Source organism: Gopherus flavomarginatus, chromosome 1, assembly GCF_025201925.1.
Source record: "Gopherus flavomarginatus isolate rGopFla2 chromosome 1, rGopFla2.mat.asm, whole genome shotgun sequence".
Taxonomy (NCBI): Eukaryota; Metazoa; Chordata; order Testudines; family Testudinidae; genus Gopherus; species Gopherus flavomarginatus.
Window position 1 is genome coordinate 70,526,182 of NC_066617.1, and position 13,219 is coordinate 70,539,400.

At 41.7% G+C, this 13,219-nt stretch overlaps 1 protein-coding gene across 2 annotated transcripts in view; it reads right to left on the reverse strand.

The window, feature by feature from the left end:
• PTPRB (protein tyrosine phosphatase receptor type B) overlaps positions 1-13,219 on the reverse strand; it is a 92,103-nt gene that overhangs the window by 25,836 nt on the left and 53,048 nt on the right. For both annotated transcript variants that reach the window (XM_050934083.1, XM_050934092.1), the window contains 7 exons: positions 11,416-11,685; positions 10,476-10,739; positions 9,508-9,771; positions 8,888-9,169; positions 5,268-5,546; positions 2,672-2,821; positions 12-255 (listed from right to left, as the gene is read on the reverse strand). In XM_050934083.1, coding sequence (XP_050790040.1) covers positions 12-255; positions 2,672-2,821; positions 5,268-5,546; positions 8,888-9,169; positions 9,508-9,771; positions 10,476-10,739; positions 11,416-11,685 — 1,753 coding nt within the window. The remainder of the gene's footprint in view (positions 1-11; positions 256-2,671; positions 2,822-5,267; positions 5,547-8,887; positions 9,170-9,507; positions 9,772-10,475; positions 10,740-11,415; positions 11,686-13,219) is intronic.

A 13,219-nucleotide genomic window follows, 5' to 3' on the forward strand; every position in this document is an offset into this window, starting at 1 on the left:
ATAAATCTAACCTGTAGGCAGTCCTTGGCTTCAGTGGCCCATCACAGAATTTCTGCTGATTGGGATCACATTTTCCCCCCAGACTTTCCATCTCAGCTCCAAGCTTAATGTCAAAACTTTTATAGTTGCTGTCAAGGTTTTCAGCACATTTGCTTGCAAAATAGTTTGTCTGATAGACACGTATGGAATTGTTATGTTTGTATTCCATGTAGGAAGGTAATGGGTGCTGCTGATCTGGCTTCAGCTCTTCACTGCCTAGGAAAAAAATGGTAAAAAAAGAATTGCACATCATATGCCATAGCTCTCATGCTATTTGTGCAGTAAATATCTAAGGCCCCGGGCATCAACAGACATATTTAACACTTGACAAACTTCTGTACTTTGTCTGGGAGGTAACATGGTCTAGTGAATAGAGCATGAGATTGGGAGTTATCCACCTGGGATCTATTTCCAGCCTGACCTGGAACTGTTGTATGACCATAGGCAAGTCACTTCCTTCTGAGCCTCCATTTTCCCATCTGCCAAATTACCTTCTTTTATAACGTACTTAAAGGTCTATGAAAGAAACACACTACATATGAACTGTTGTTATTAACCATAACTACAGGAGTCATAAGTAGCTATGTTATCTTTACAAACAACAGCTGGTCTGATGTGGTAATCTGATCCCCAGGAGAAGAAGCAGAATACAGCAAATTACTACAGCAAATAGAAAATTCCTACAGATAGGAAATTATGTGTTTCAAAGCAACCTGGCACTGTGGTTTAAAAAGCTTCTTGCAGTCTGATAAAGACTGTGCTATACTGTCTTCAAAATTGTTAAGCCACATGAAAGCCACCTTTTTTACAGAGACCTCTACAGACTCAAATTACTGAATGTCCTAAAGAAATAATCTTAACTTTTGTTAAGTGAGTGATGCTTCACACACTACTGACTTGTGGACAATTCCTTAGATTAAGTCTTAGGGTATGTCTACACAGCAGCTGGAAGTGTCATTCCCAGCTGGGATAGACATGCTCAGATCAATCTAGTGTGCTGAAATAACAGCAAAGCTGCGGCTGCACATAGGGTGTCAGATGGGAACCACCATTTGCTCCACTTGTTAGTGTGCTATCTCAATCAGAGCTAGCATGTGTATGTCTACCTGAGCTGGGAATTACACCTCCAGCTCCAATGTAGACATACCCTTAATATTTTTGGACTCAGCCTAGCTCAGTGTGTTCCAGGCACACTCTCTTCTATTTGAACCCACACTGCATGTTGGTCTATGGGGACATTTTTGGATCGATGCTGGCTTGCCTGGCTAGATAACTCAGGGCACTTTACTCTCTCTTCTGGATCCCATTCTAGAACAGTGTGCACAGAGGGGTTCTGAGGCCTTGAGAAGGTTGTGTGAATCACTGCTGCTGCATAATTCTGGCACCTGCACCCCCGCCATCTGCCTCCTTCCACAGGGGGTTAAAAAAAAGTAGCCAGTGGGTACAGGTAATAGTTGCAACAGTAAACGATTATAGTCCCCAGAAATGAATCCTGATTTTTTATTATTTATGATAATGCCTAAGAGGGTCAGCTGTGCTAGGCACTGTACCAATATATAGTGAGAAACAGTCCCTGCCCCCAAAGAGCTTACACTCTGACTAAGCAAGAACAACACAGGGTAGGAGAAAAAAAAAGGATTATTTTTACATGGGAACAGAGGTACAAAATGATTAAGTGACTTACACAAGGTCACAAAGGGAGCTTGTGGCAATGTCAAGAATTAAACTCAGATCTCCTGAGTCCTAGTTTAGGGCTTTAACTGCAAAACTACTCTTCTTCTCTACAGGATAGCACAAGGAAGGAAATCCATATGCACTATATAGGGACATTTTCTGCTTTGATTTACACTGGTGTATGTGAGAGCAATTTGCCTCATGAAATAAACAACATGAATCATTTTATTCAGACTGTAAGGGCTGATCTACACTGGGGGGGCGGGTGGGTCGATCTAAGATATGCAATTTCAGCTACGCTATTCGCATAGCTGAAGTCGAAGTATCTTAGTTCGACTTACCTGACCATCCTTATGGCGGCGAGTTAACTGCCATGGCTCCCCCGTCAATGCTGCTTACTCCTCCTGCCAAGGTGGAGTACAGGCGTCGATCTGTGGATTGATTTATCGTGTCTAGACGAGACACGATAAATCGATCCCTGATAGCCGATCCAACGGGTAGTATAGACATACTCTAAGCTACCTTTGTTTTCTAATAATGACTTATCAGGCAACACTAAAGGCAACAAAAACTGAAGCTGAGACGCACTCCTACCTGCTTCAAGTCAGTATCTAAGCTGCATTATTGAATCAGTGCATAGCAAGACAATCTGTCCCATTTCTATTCTCTGAGACATTTGCTTTGAGTTCTCTCATCTTCTAAGTAAGGAAACTCTCCAAACATGTGAGTGGTAACATCCCAGAGAATGAAGTATAACTCTGTCCTATGGTGCCAATGGAGACTGGACCTCTGGATCTAAAAGCTTCTCCCTGCTGAGTTAAAGGACCAGGTTCACTGTCTTGGATACAGAAGCAGATCCATAAGCCTCTTCTGAAATCTGACCAGTAGATGAGGACAAATACCCTTCTTGTGTTAATGTGGGTTACAGAAAGAAACCTATTAATTCATGAAAACTTACCATCGGCCTCTCTAACAACCACAGTAAAGTATTTCACAGCTCCATTGGTGTCACTGAACCAGCTGCAGTTGAAAGTAAAGTTGATGGAAGATTTGGTAATGAGTGCATCCTTTTTGTTCACTCGGATGTGGAGAGGTGGAGGAGGGGGGCCTGGGAAAGAAGAGAGTGGGAGGGGGAAATAAAGTGCATCACCATCTATATATTTGTAATTACATAATAACAGCAAGTGAGGTGTAAATCTCAACAAAACTCAACCATTTAGACCCAATGTCTCTCATTTTATGCTCTTTGCAGTCACAAAGTGTATCCCTCCTCAGCAGAGAAGCTGCCTGAAAATGTAACAGACCAGCAATGTTTTAAACATAATGACAGAGGCAGCTCCTTATAGTAGGATTTCTTGCAGAAGTTGCCCAGGATTGCATTAAAGTCTCATTAAATCCACGCAGTCTTAAATTATACCCACTAAAATAGCATTTTCAGAGGTGGGTTCAATCCAGGGACTTTGAGACCATTGAGGCTGCAGATAGAAATTTGCTTTTAAACACCTATATTTCCCCCTCTTACACGAAATGGAACAATAAACAATATCCAAGGAAGAATACACAAGACTGAATCAATTACGCAAATAATTTACACATGGATGATCTGATATCAGATTTACAGTACGGCTTCCATAGGGAACTGGCATTTGTATCAGCCACTTGTCTAAACAAGCTATATGTTGAACACTGATACATCAGGAACTAAACGGAAAAGGAAAAAGAGGGAGGGGGAAATAAAACACATCTGATGCAAGCCTCCCAATGGAACACTACAGCCCTGTCATAGAGATCGCAGCTAAACATTTTCAATAACCTGCACAGCCACATCCACTGTGTCAGTATCTACTGTTTAATAGTCGTGGCCAAAATGTAAAGGGTTTCAGTATGGATAAGGAACCAATAGTTCACATGCTTATTTGAAGCCTAGCCAGATATCTTCAATCTGTAAGTCCAGTCTGGAATTCTTGGGAGAGCTGGCTCCCTTGTGGTATTTAGACAGTCCTGCTTCCAGGATCAACCAGAACCTGATAGTGCAGAGATGTCTAAACATGAAAATAATGGAGAACAGTTAAGCCTTCAAAGAAGTTCTGGTGCTGTTTCTGGTGCTGCTCAGGTTAGCTCTGATTTTATCGGAACTCATAGCATCTCTTGTAGTAGAGAAGAGACAGGGCTTGGTTGCAATTCATGTGAAGGGTGGGTGTTACAATGTTCTTTTTTCCCAGGCTCTGGGCAGGGCCCCAGGACTCATTGGGGTCACAGCTCTGGAATGTCTGGGTGGTTTTCCCACTCCCAGTTCCAGTCCCAAGAGGCCCAGCCCACTAGTTGGGCCCCAGATAGCCTGCCCCTTCCAGGGTTGTCAATGAACAGAAGAAAGGGGAATTGACCCAAATGAATAGTCCCAAAGCTGGGTTAAGGCTCTCTTCCTTCAGAGGGCACTCATCAGGCTGGGGCCCTAATCCAAGTTCACCAACACACAGAGAGGAATAGTCTCCTTTCAAGGTGAGTCAGCATCAGGTCCTCCCTTCCTTCAGGGTGGGCCCATTGGGCAGTGGCTCCTACATTCAGCCATCCCTTTTTCCAAGATCTGCTCTCCTCCCTGATCTGTCATCAACTGAGCTAGGTTTCTCCCTGTTAAGTTCCTTCCTCCAATTCTAACATCTCTCAGCTGAGTCCCCATTAGCTCATTAACTCCTTGTTGCCCGGTGTAGGATTGTATACCCCATCACAGAAGGGTTTTTTTGGTGACTGGACTATGTAGTTCTCCTTGGCTTTACATATCCAAGGAGGGACTGGTGACCAGACCTCTCAGTCACACTATGCTTCATGGAACATTTGGCCTTGGGGGTAATTAAGGCTCTCTGTCATGCTGTACCACCCAGAATGGAGGTGAGCCATGGATTGCCACAACTGGCTGGCAGTAACTCCCTCCTTGTGCATGTTGTTGAGAAGCTGCAAGCTGCCATTTGCCACCCATCTGCATCCCAAGGGAGGACTCTACAGAGCAGTGCTCCTCCTTCATCTCCACTGCCTGAGGCAAGCTTATCATTTGAGAGAAGAGGGAGTAAAGCCTGAAGAAGAGCCACTGCCCCCAACTTCCTGAAGGCTCTAGGTAGGTTCCCACTATTTTGACTTGGTGATGGCATTGGGTGAGAGGAAAGGGCCAGGGGGCAGCAAAGAGGCAAGCCGGGGGAGAACAGTTGTAGGCTGCATGTTGTGCCACGACTGACAGATTATAACAATTGTTTTTAAGTTTGTTCTCATTGCATGAGTCAAGTAAACTAGTTTTACAATATGATTCACACAGTGATAAAACATCCTTTAAAGCAAATTTTATAGTTTAAGTGCCTTATAATCTGGCACAGCATGAAACTAAACACAGGTGTTCCCCATTTTGGTCACTGGTCACACATTTCGGTGGCTGGTGTGACACAACAGGCAGGTCTGGAGGTCGAAAAGTCTGCTGACTAATCAACAGGACCAGATGACAGATTACCTCTGCTCACCTTCCCCCTCCATGCCACTGTACCTATGTATTTGGTACATCAAGGACTTACGGTCTATCATAGTGATGGTGCTGTCTTCAACTACCTCACTAGTCATGTCTGCAGACTGCACTTTGATGGACACCAAGTATCTCTTGTGGGGTACTAGCATCATGATATTTTGCAAAGATCTTTCTTTCTCTATCCTTTTGGAAAACTCAACTTCTCCAGTGTCCATTTTTTTGCATTCAATGCTATATCCATCGAAGTCAGAGTCAGGCGGAGTCCAGGAACATGCAATGGCAGTAGAGTTTTGTGGCCGGCAGTGAAGGTTTTGTATTCTGTCTGGTCCTGAAGATGGAGGAGAGGTTGAAGTGTAATGTAACAGAGGACATGCATTATACATTTTATGCTCACTCTATGGCTCAGACCATCATTCTTAGCACTTGAGTCTAAATTAATCATTTAATTAGAGCAAAGGGACTAAGAGCCAGGATTCCTAGCTCTACCGCACACTTGCTGAAAGATTTTAGGCAAGTCACTTGACCTCATTTTATCTATGTTTAAACTGAATTAATGCCATCGACCTCCAAAGAACTGTGACTCGTCAGTAATTAATTGTAAAAAAACTTTTCAGATCTTCTGATGAAAGCTACAATAGGAATTCAACATATTATTAGAACTATGGTACAACTGGAGCTTAAACTTAGTTAAAAAAACCCTTATCATACAGTGTAATTGAAATGCATACTTCTTACAATGAAATGTCTATATCATATTGCACATACTCTACAGTGAAAGACACAAATGTTTAACGTGCTATTTATAAATGTCTCTTTTTCCTTTCAGCCTTATTTTGCACAATTGTCTAAAGAAATAAATTCTAGCTGAAGAATCAAGTACTGTACAATGCAAAAGAGGGAGATAAAATAGCAGGAATTAGTAAATTACCTCTCAACGCCTTATAGCAAAAATACAAGGTTACTAAATAATATAAGATTATTTAAAGTGTTCTAATTAAAGGAATATATTTTGACACAGCACAAAAATGAAATTAAATCAAGGCACCATTGTCAAACTCTAACTTTCAAGGTGAAAAACTAGAGGTGCATGTCAAAAAACAATAACCCCAAAACCAAAAAAATAATCAACTGAAAACATTCAGATAATACTTGGAAAAAGATCTAACCCAGGTGTCGGCAGCTTTCGGCACGCAGTCCATCAGGGTAATCCACTGGCAGGCTGCGATTCATTTTGTTTACGTTGGCCGTCCGCAGACATGGCCCCCCGCAGCTCTCATTGGCTGGGAACTGCGAACCGCGGCCAGTGGGAGCTGCGGGGGCCGTGGCTGCGGAAGGTCAACGTAAACAAAATGTCTCTCAGCCCACCGGTGGATTACCCCAATGGGCCACATGCTGAAGGTTGCCAACCCCTGGTCTAACCACTGTTGTCCGTTGAGATGCTAAATATAAAAAGGCCAAGTTTTTCAGAAGTGATGAATAATTATAGGTACTAACTTCTGACACCTTAAAGTGGCGGATTTTCAGAGGGCGGGTGCTTAGCACGGTCTGAAAATTAGGACCCCTTAAAAAGTTTCGAGATTGGGGCATCCCAAACTATCGGTCACTTCTGAAAATCTTGGCCTGAGCACTCTTTTTGAAACAAATCATTTTACAATTACAAAGTATCAACTAAGGAGTACAGTGACCCTACCTAATAAACATGCCCATAATGTTAAGGCCTTTACATTTCCCTCCAGCATAAAATCAATGCAAGCAATAAACTGATCACAGACCTCTGCAGGAACAAAAGGGCAAAAGTGAACAGTATTTTCCTTCTAGAATGTGACCCTGTGATTTCCACCCACTTATATCAGGCATGAATTTCCACTGAGAGAAATCACAGAGTACACAGTAAATTTTTTTGGTTAAGATTTTAACCTATACTCTGTGTATATGTATACGCACGTACACACTCACCCCCCTGCATCGACCCAAAGTATAGACCAAATCTTCATCAAATATCTGTCAGATATCTGTCATGCTTTTTCATGACTCCTCTCATCCACCTTCTCAGCCCAACTCCTTTTAAAACATAGCCCAGTTTTGCAGGTCTTTTGTAGAAGAAAACTAAGGGGGCTAAATGGTGTGTGCATATGAAAGCCCTTACCATTCCCCTTTCCCCTCTAACATGGCACTATCACTAATAAGACTTTTTGCTGTAGTTACACTGCCTCCTGATGTGATTAGGGGAAGAAGCATAGCAGCTGACATCTTCATTCTGTCCTGTTACCTCTCCAATTGGCACTTTGCATTCAAGTGGCAAAAATTTGCTATTTTGCCACTTAAAATATTTGCAAGGTGTAACATGCAAAGAAATAAAAGGGTATAAAATGAAAGTTTAGGCCAGCTAGTTAATATCTGCAGTTTATCACTAGACTAGTAATTCAGTTGAATTATCAGAAATGGAAACCACAACACAGTCCTCTCAAGGGTAAGAGGACAAAAGTCACATGACCTATGTGAGACTCTGGTTTGCTGTATAACATATGAAATGCCCATCTCAAAAGGGCATGTCTATGAAGTATGTATTTCACTGTGCAAAATATGTGTTTTAGTTATACCATATGAGGTACAACATATGACCCAAAGTACAAATTACTGTACGTTCTCCATGATTTAGCTATTCTGCCCATTTCAGGGCAGACTTCAAACCAGACCATTAATGAGACCAGCTGGACTCAGATAAATATGGGTGGAAGCCACAAGCATTGACAAATAGCTATTGAGAGGAAAGGAACTCTTTGACTTTACTTTTTCAAATCTATTATACCCAAGTCCTTCTTGTGCCCCAGGAACACACTTTCTTTTTGATTGCTCAAAATATCTTGATGGATCGACTCTAAATAATCCCGAACTTCAAAGAAGTTTGGGTCTGAATCAGAGACAGGCCAGAGCAGAGCAGCAAAAACTGACAGAAGACTTAGAAAACCTGACCTTTGAGGAAGTTAAAAAAAAAACAACTGGGCATGTTTAGTCTTCATAAAAGAAGACTGAGCGGGGACCTGATAACAGTCCTCAGCTATGGTAAGGGCTGTTATGAAGGGGACAGTGATCAATTGTTCTCTATGGCCACTGGAGATAGAACAAGAGGTAATGGGCTTAATCTGCATCAAGGGAGATTTAGGTTAGATATTAGGAAAAACTTTTTAACCATAACATTAAATAAACTTTAGAATAGTCTTCCAAAGGAGGGTGTGGAACCCTCATCCTTGGAGGTTTTTAAGAACAGGTTAGACAAACACCTGTCAGAGATGGTCTAAGTTTACTTGGTCCTACCTCAATGCAGGGGGCTGGACTTGATGTCTTCTCAAGGTCCCTCTCAGCCCCACATTTCTCTGATTCTATGATAAATCAAAACCTGGAACCAAATAGTCCAGAATTTCAGGAATGTTTTGATCTGGATCTGAATTTTGGAGCTTGTGTTCATTTCTAATCTTTAAATACTTGCTGTAGGGCAGGACAAAAGAACATTTTGATTTCCACTTGAATCCATAGCCAGACATTCTTGAGTCAACTAGTAGAAATTAATATATGCTTAACTGGGATGGGTAAGATTTAACTCATTGGCAGCACTGTTTCAGCATTATCTCCAGATGAGCACTAAGGGTTAAATAAAAAATGGATTCCTACTTGTTCTCACAGTCCCAGACAGTGATTGACTGTATGTCTTCCAGCTGTTGCCGCTGACGCTCCTGACACTGAAATTATAAAGCCGCCCCGGTCGAAGGCCATACATGATGCGTCCCTTTGATCTGCTGTTGCTGTATGGGTTGAAGACTGTAAGGGGATCTCTCGGAAACCATTGCAACTCAAAGTCATCATAATCCGTCCAGTCTGGGGGACCCAGCCAGGTGATTGACAGGGAAGTGTTTGCAACATCAGCAAATGATACAGCACTAGGAGGACTGGGTGCTAGACAGAAGGGGCAAAATGAAAAAAAAAAAAGTCTCATGACATTTGCACACAGGATGGGTGTGTGAGACAAAACAGCCATTATCTTAGACTTCTTCATTTCTCTTCAGCCTCTGCACAGTAACATTGATAAGAAACAGGACATCAAACAAACCAGTCGGACTCTGATTTATTTCCTGCCATTAATGTAATACCATTTATGATTGTCTTACTTGTACTTTTCTATGCCTTTAATAATTGATACAATAAAAATCTTATCTCAGAATAAACCCATCACATACCAATGAATTGCTGTAAATTCTGACAGTTGGGGGCAAAAAGCCACTGCAGTTCTTTACCTGTTCTTCCCTCAGTCTTTGCTGTATTAGTCAGGTCACCGCTGTGGGTCACTACAACCAGGGTGTACTTTCTACCAGGAACTAGGCCCATGAAATGCCACTCTCTCAGGTCTTTCCCATGCTTTGTTTCCTTCTGTGTGCCATTTGGGTTATAAAGATTCAGTTCGTAATAATCTACATCTCCTGATGCCGGTCCCCAGGTGAACCACAGACTGTTTGTCATGTTTCTGTTGGAGCCGCTGAGATTAATAACTGGGGCTGGAACTGAAAGAGAGGGTATACAGTTACTACACGCTGAACGTTTTGGGGAAGAATAGTGCTATGGTAGTGCTGTGATAATGGCCATATAAAGATCTAGATACATAGAACAGGTGGCCAAAAAACAGGAAACAAATTTAGGGAATTTCAGTGTGTGTGTGTGTCAGGGGGTGGGGGGAGTAGTGGGAGATTAGAGGAGGTTTTGTGGGAGCAACATAGCTCTTACAAATGCCTACAACACCCTGCCACCTGGCAGTGGGGAGACAAATGGTAAGGTGAAACTAGTGCTAACCACGAATAACTTTGTCATTTCACTGTTAGATACCTTGTCTTCCCTCTTCTCCATTTGTTTTGCCCACTTGTTGCATCTTTATCATAAACCAGCCTTGGGGCGGAGGGCTGTCTTTTTATTTATACCTGTACAGCACCTAGCACAATGGGGCTCCTGCCCTTGATTGGGACACCCAGGTACTGCTGGGCCACAGATAATAAATTAGGACAATATTTATATATTTATTATCTGAAAACAGTTGTCACATGATTTAGAATTTAGCTTCCTTTTAGGTAATGCTTTTGATGTATCAAGACAGTTTGGATACTTCTAACAGCTTTACTAGACTCTAGTACCAGCTTTTGACTGTTAGAGTAGCTCACCGATGTCCTTAAGGAAGATTTCATTGAGGATGGATTATCCTGCTAGATGCTCCTACCTGTTCTTCCAAATACAGATGACTCATTTGTGAGCTCTCCACTGTGGGTAACAATCACCATTTTATACATCCTCCCCTGCCGCAAGTTTTGGAAAGAACACTGCTGGAGGTTCTGGTCCCCTGAAATTCTGTCCTGGAGGGATTTGTCTGGATTGTACAGAAATATATTATAGGAGTCCAGTTCTCCCTGAGAGGTAGTCCAGCTGAATGACAGACGTCCATTGATGTTTTCTGTGACCTTCAGATTTGTGACAGCGGCTGGGACTGGAAACAGGAATAAATACAGGAGAAAATGTCAGAGTTTCTAGTAATCAAGCTAAATCTCAGTAAAATGACACTTCTGACTAGAAGAAGTTTCTGTTAAGTCACTGAGAACTACATTCACATAATGTTAAATGCACAAAAACGATGATGTCCAGAAACAAGATGAAAACTTTTGTAAGTTATAGATGCCATTTAGCAACACATATGTAATATGTGTGATACCCAACAGGCTCAATCCTCCAGTCTAGACTCACACAAAACTTCCCTTTAACATCAATGTGAAATTTGCCTGAGAAAAGGTTGGTGACACCTGCAGTATATTTGTATTCAACTTGGCACTAGGATCCTATATAAGCCAAGTAAATGTAAGGATAGACAATAGAAAGAGTTAACCTGGCTATATAATAGATATGCTGAGAGATCCTTAACTATAGCAACACTCCTCAACTCTCTGCTTCAATAAACAATGCACTACAACCTGGAAAACCCACACCACTTCGTAAGCAATTTTCAATTTTTTATATTAAACATATGTCAGAAAAACGATGCATTGATACTGGGAGACTGGTTCCTATTGAAGCTTTCTGGATAACTAGATATTTGGATGAATCATTATATTCATACCATAACTTACTGCAGATACTGTAAATAAGGCTGTAAAAAATGTTCTAGCTACCTGTTCGGCCTTCGGTTTCTGCTCGTCTGCTGAAGAGCCCACCGCTGACTGTCAACATTTGCACTTTATACTTCTTGCCTGGTATTAAATCTTCAAATTTGTGCTGTTTAGCAGTTGCTGGCTCTGATTTATTGCTCAGAAGGATACCTTGCTCAGTCAAGAGCAGGATGTCGTATCTCTCAGCCACTCCAGGAGCACTGTGCCAGGTCACTAACAAGGAATGACTGCTGTAGGCATGATCTGCAAATAATCCCTGGACAGAGGCAGGAACTGGGAACAATTAAAGAGATTGTGAGGTTAATTTTGTATCACTTAATATGTGTTTGTGGATTATCTTAATTAACTATGAAAAATATTTTTGTATGTCAGCACATACAGATCCATGTGGTGTATGTATGTGTATGTGTGTATATGCATGCACACACACAATTCCTACACAAAAACTACTTTCAGATGGAGTTAAGATTAAGAAAATCCATCAGTAATTTAGGGTAAAATGTATTACGGGGATCTTGTAATTATCTCCAAACCAAACATTACATTCTGGAAATTCAGAGTGAAGGTTAAACTTAAAAAAAAAAGAAGTATGAATGTTTATCTATGGAAATGCATCAGTAGGGTACCCAAACAACCTTAACTCTGCACCACGTACTGTGCAATAATTATATGATTATGGTTAAGGCACTTTAGAACTCGTAGATTAGATTAAACGGATTTTGAAAGACACCAATTTTTTTGTTCTACCAAGAGTGGCGAACTGAAATCACTTCTATTAAACTCTACTTCATAAAATGGGCTAATCGGAGCTGAAAAGATAGCTGGCAACCTGACTGGGGACACTTGTACTCAAGGAGGTACAGGCCTTTTCTGAAATTCTGGAAACACTGGAAGTTAAACTGGAAGGACGGCACATGGGAGACTAGATGGAACGTGAGCTGCTGTGGTCCTGATTTCTGAACATTTTGGCTGCACATCTTGCTTTCATCGTTTGTGTACAACACTCCAACATCATTAGAAAAGTTGCCTGTTATGCACATCTCTGTTCATTGTGTCTGCTCTATATAAAATTACATACATTAATTAAAAAAATTAAAATGAATACATGTGGGGAGAGTATAGTGCATGGAATACAATGATGGAAGGCTGGCTAACCCATTAAATGATACAGTTTTATAGTTTTATGAAATACAGGGTTGCCTTCTCTCCACAAGCTCCTCTTGAAACCAAGAGAGACTGATTTAAAAGTTTGAACACAAGAGGGAAGTTTCTCTGCCCCACTCTTTTCTCTCCAGCAGTGCAGAGGGAATGGAAGTCATCTGCATCTCCCCAACTTTGAATTTCCTCAGCATAGGAGGGACCCCAGCAGGCAATGAACCAGCTCTAGGACAAACTCCCCATAACTCTGGTGTCTGGAGGATAGAAGGGAAGTGTAGAGGGTGTGCTGTGCTCTGGCTACCTGCAGCTGGCAGGCAGCCCCTTGGGAATGAATTAGAGAACTGTAATCAACACCCTGGATACTCCTCTCCTCCCCCATTCTCTGCTTCACGAAGCATAAATTCACAAAGCAGACTCCAGCCCATAGCTATTCAATGTTGTTCTAACAGAAGTTGCATACTTGTTTATATAGTCATATCTAAGAAATAATATAAGATAATATGAAAGCTGGGACCAAAGTAGTGACTAGGCTGCCTACTCTCCAGGACTGTATTCTCACCCTCTTGTTATAGCTGTCATTGTCCATTGCTGAGACACTTAGAACTCATCCCTTGGCCTCAGGTTACATTCCTTTTTCTTCCAGTGTGTA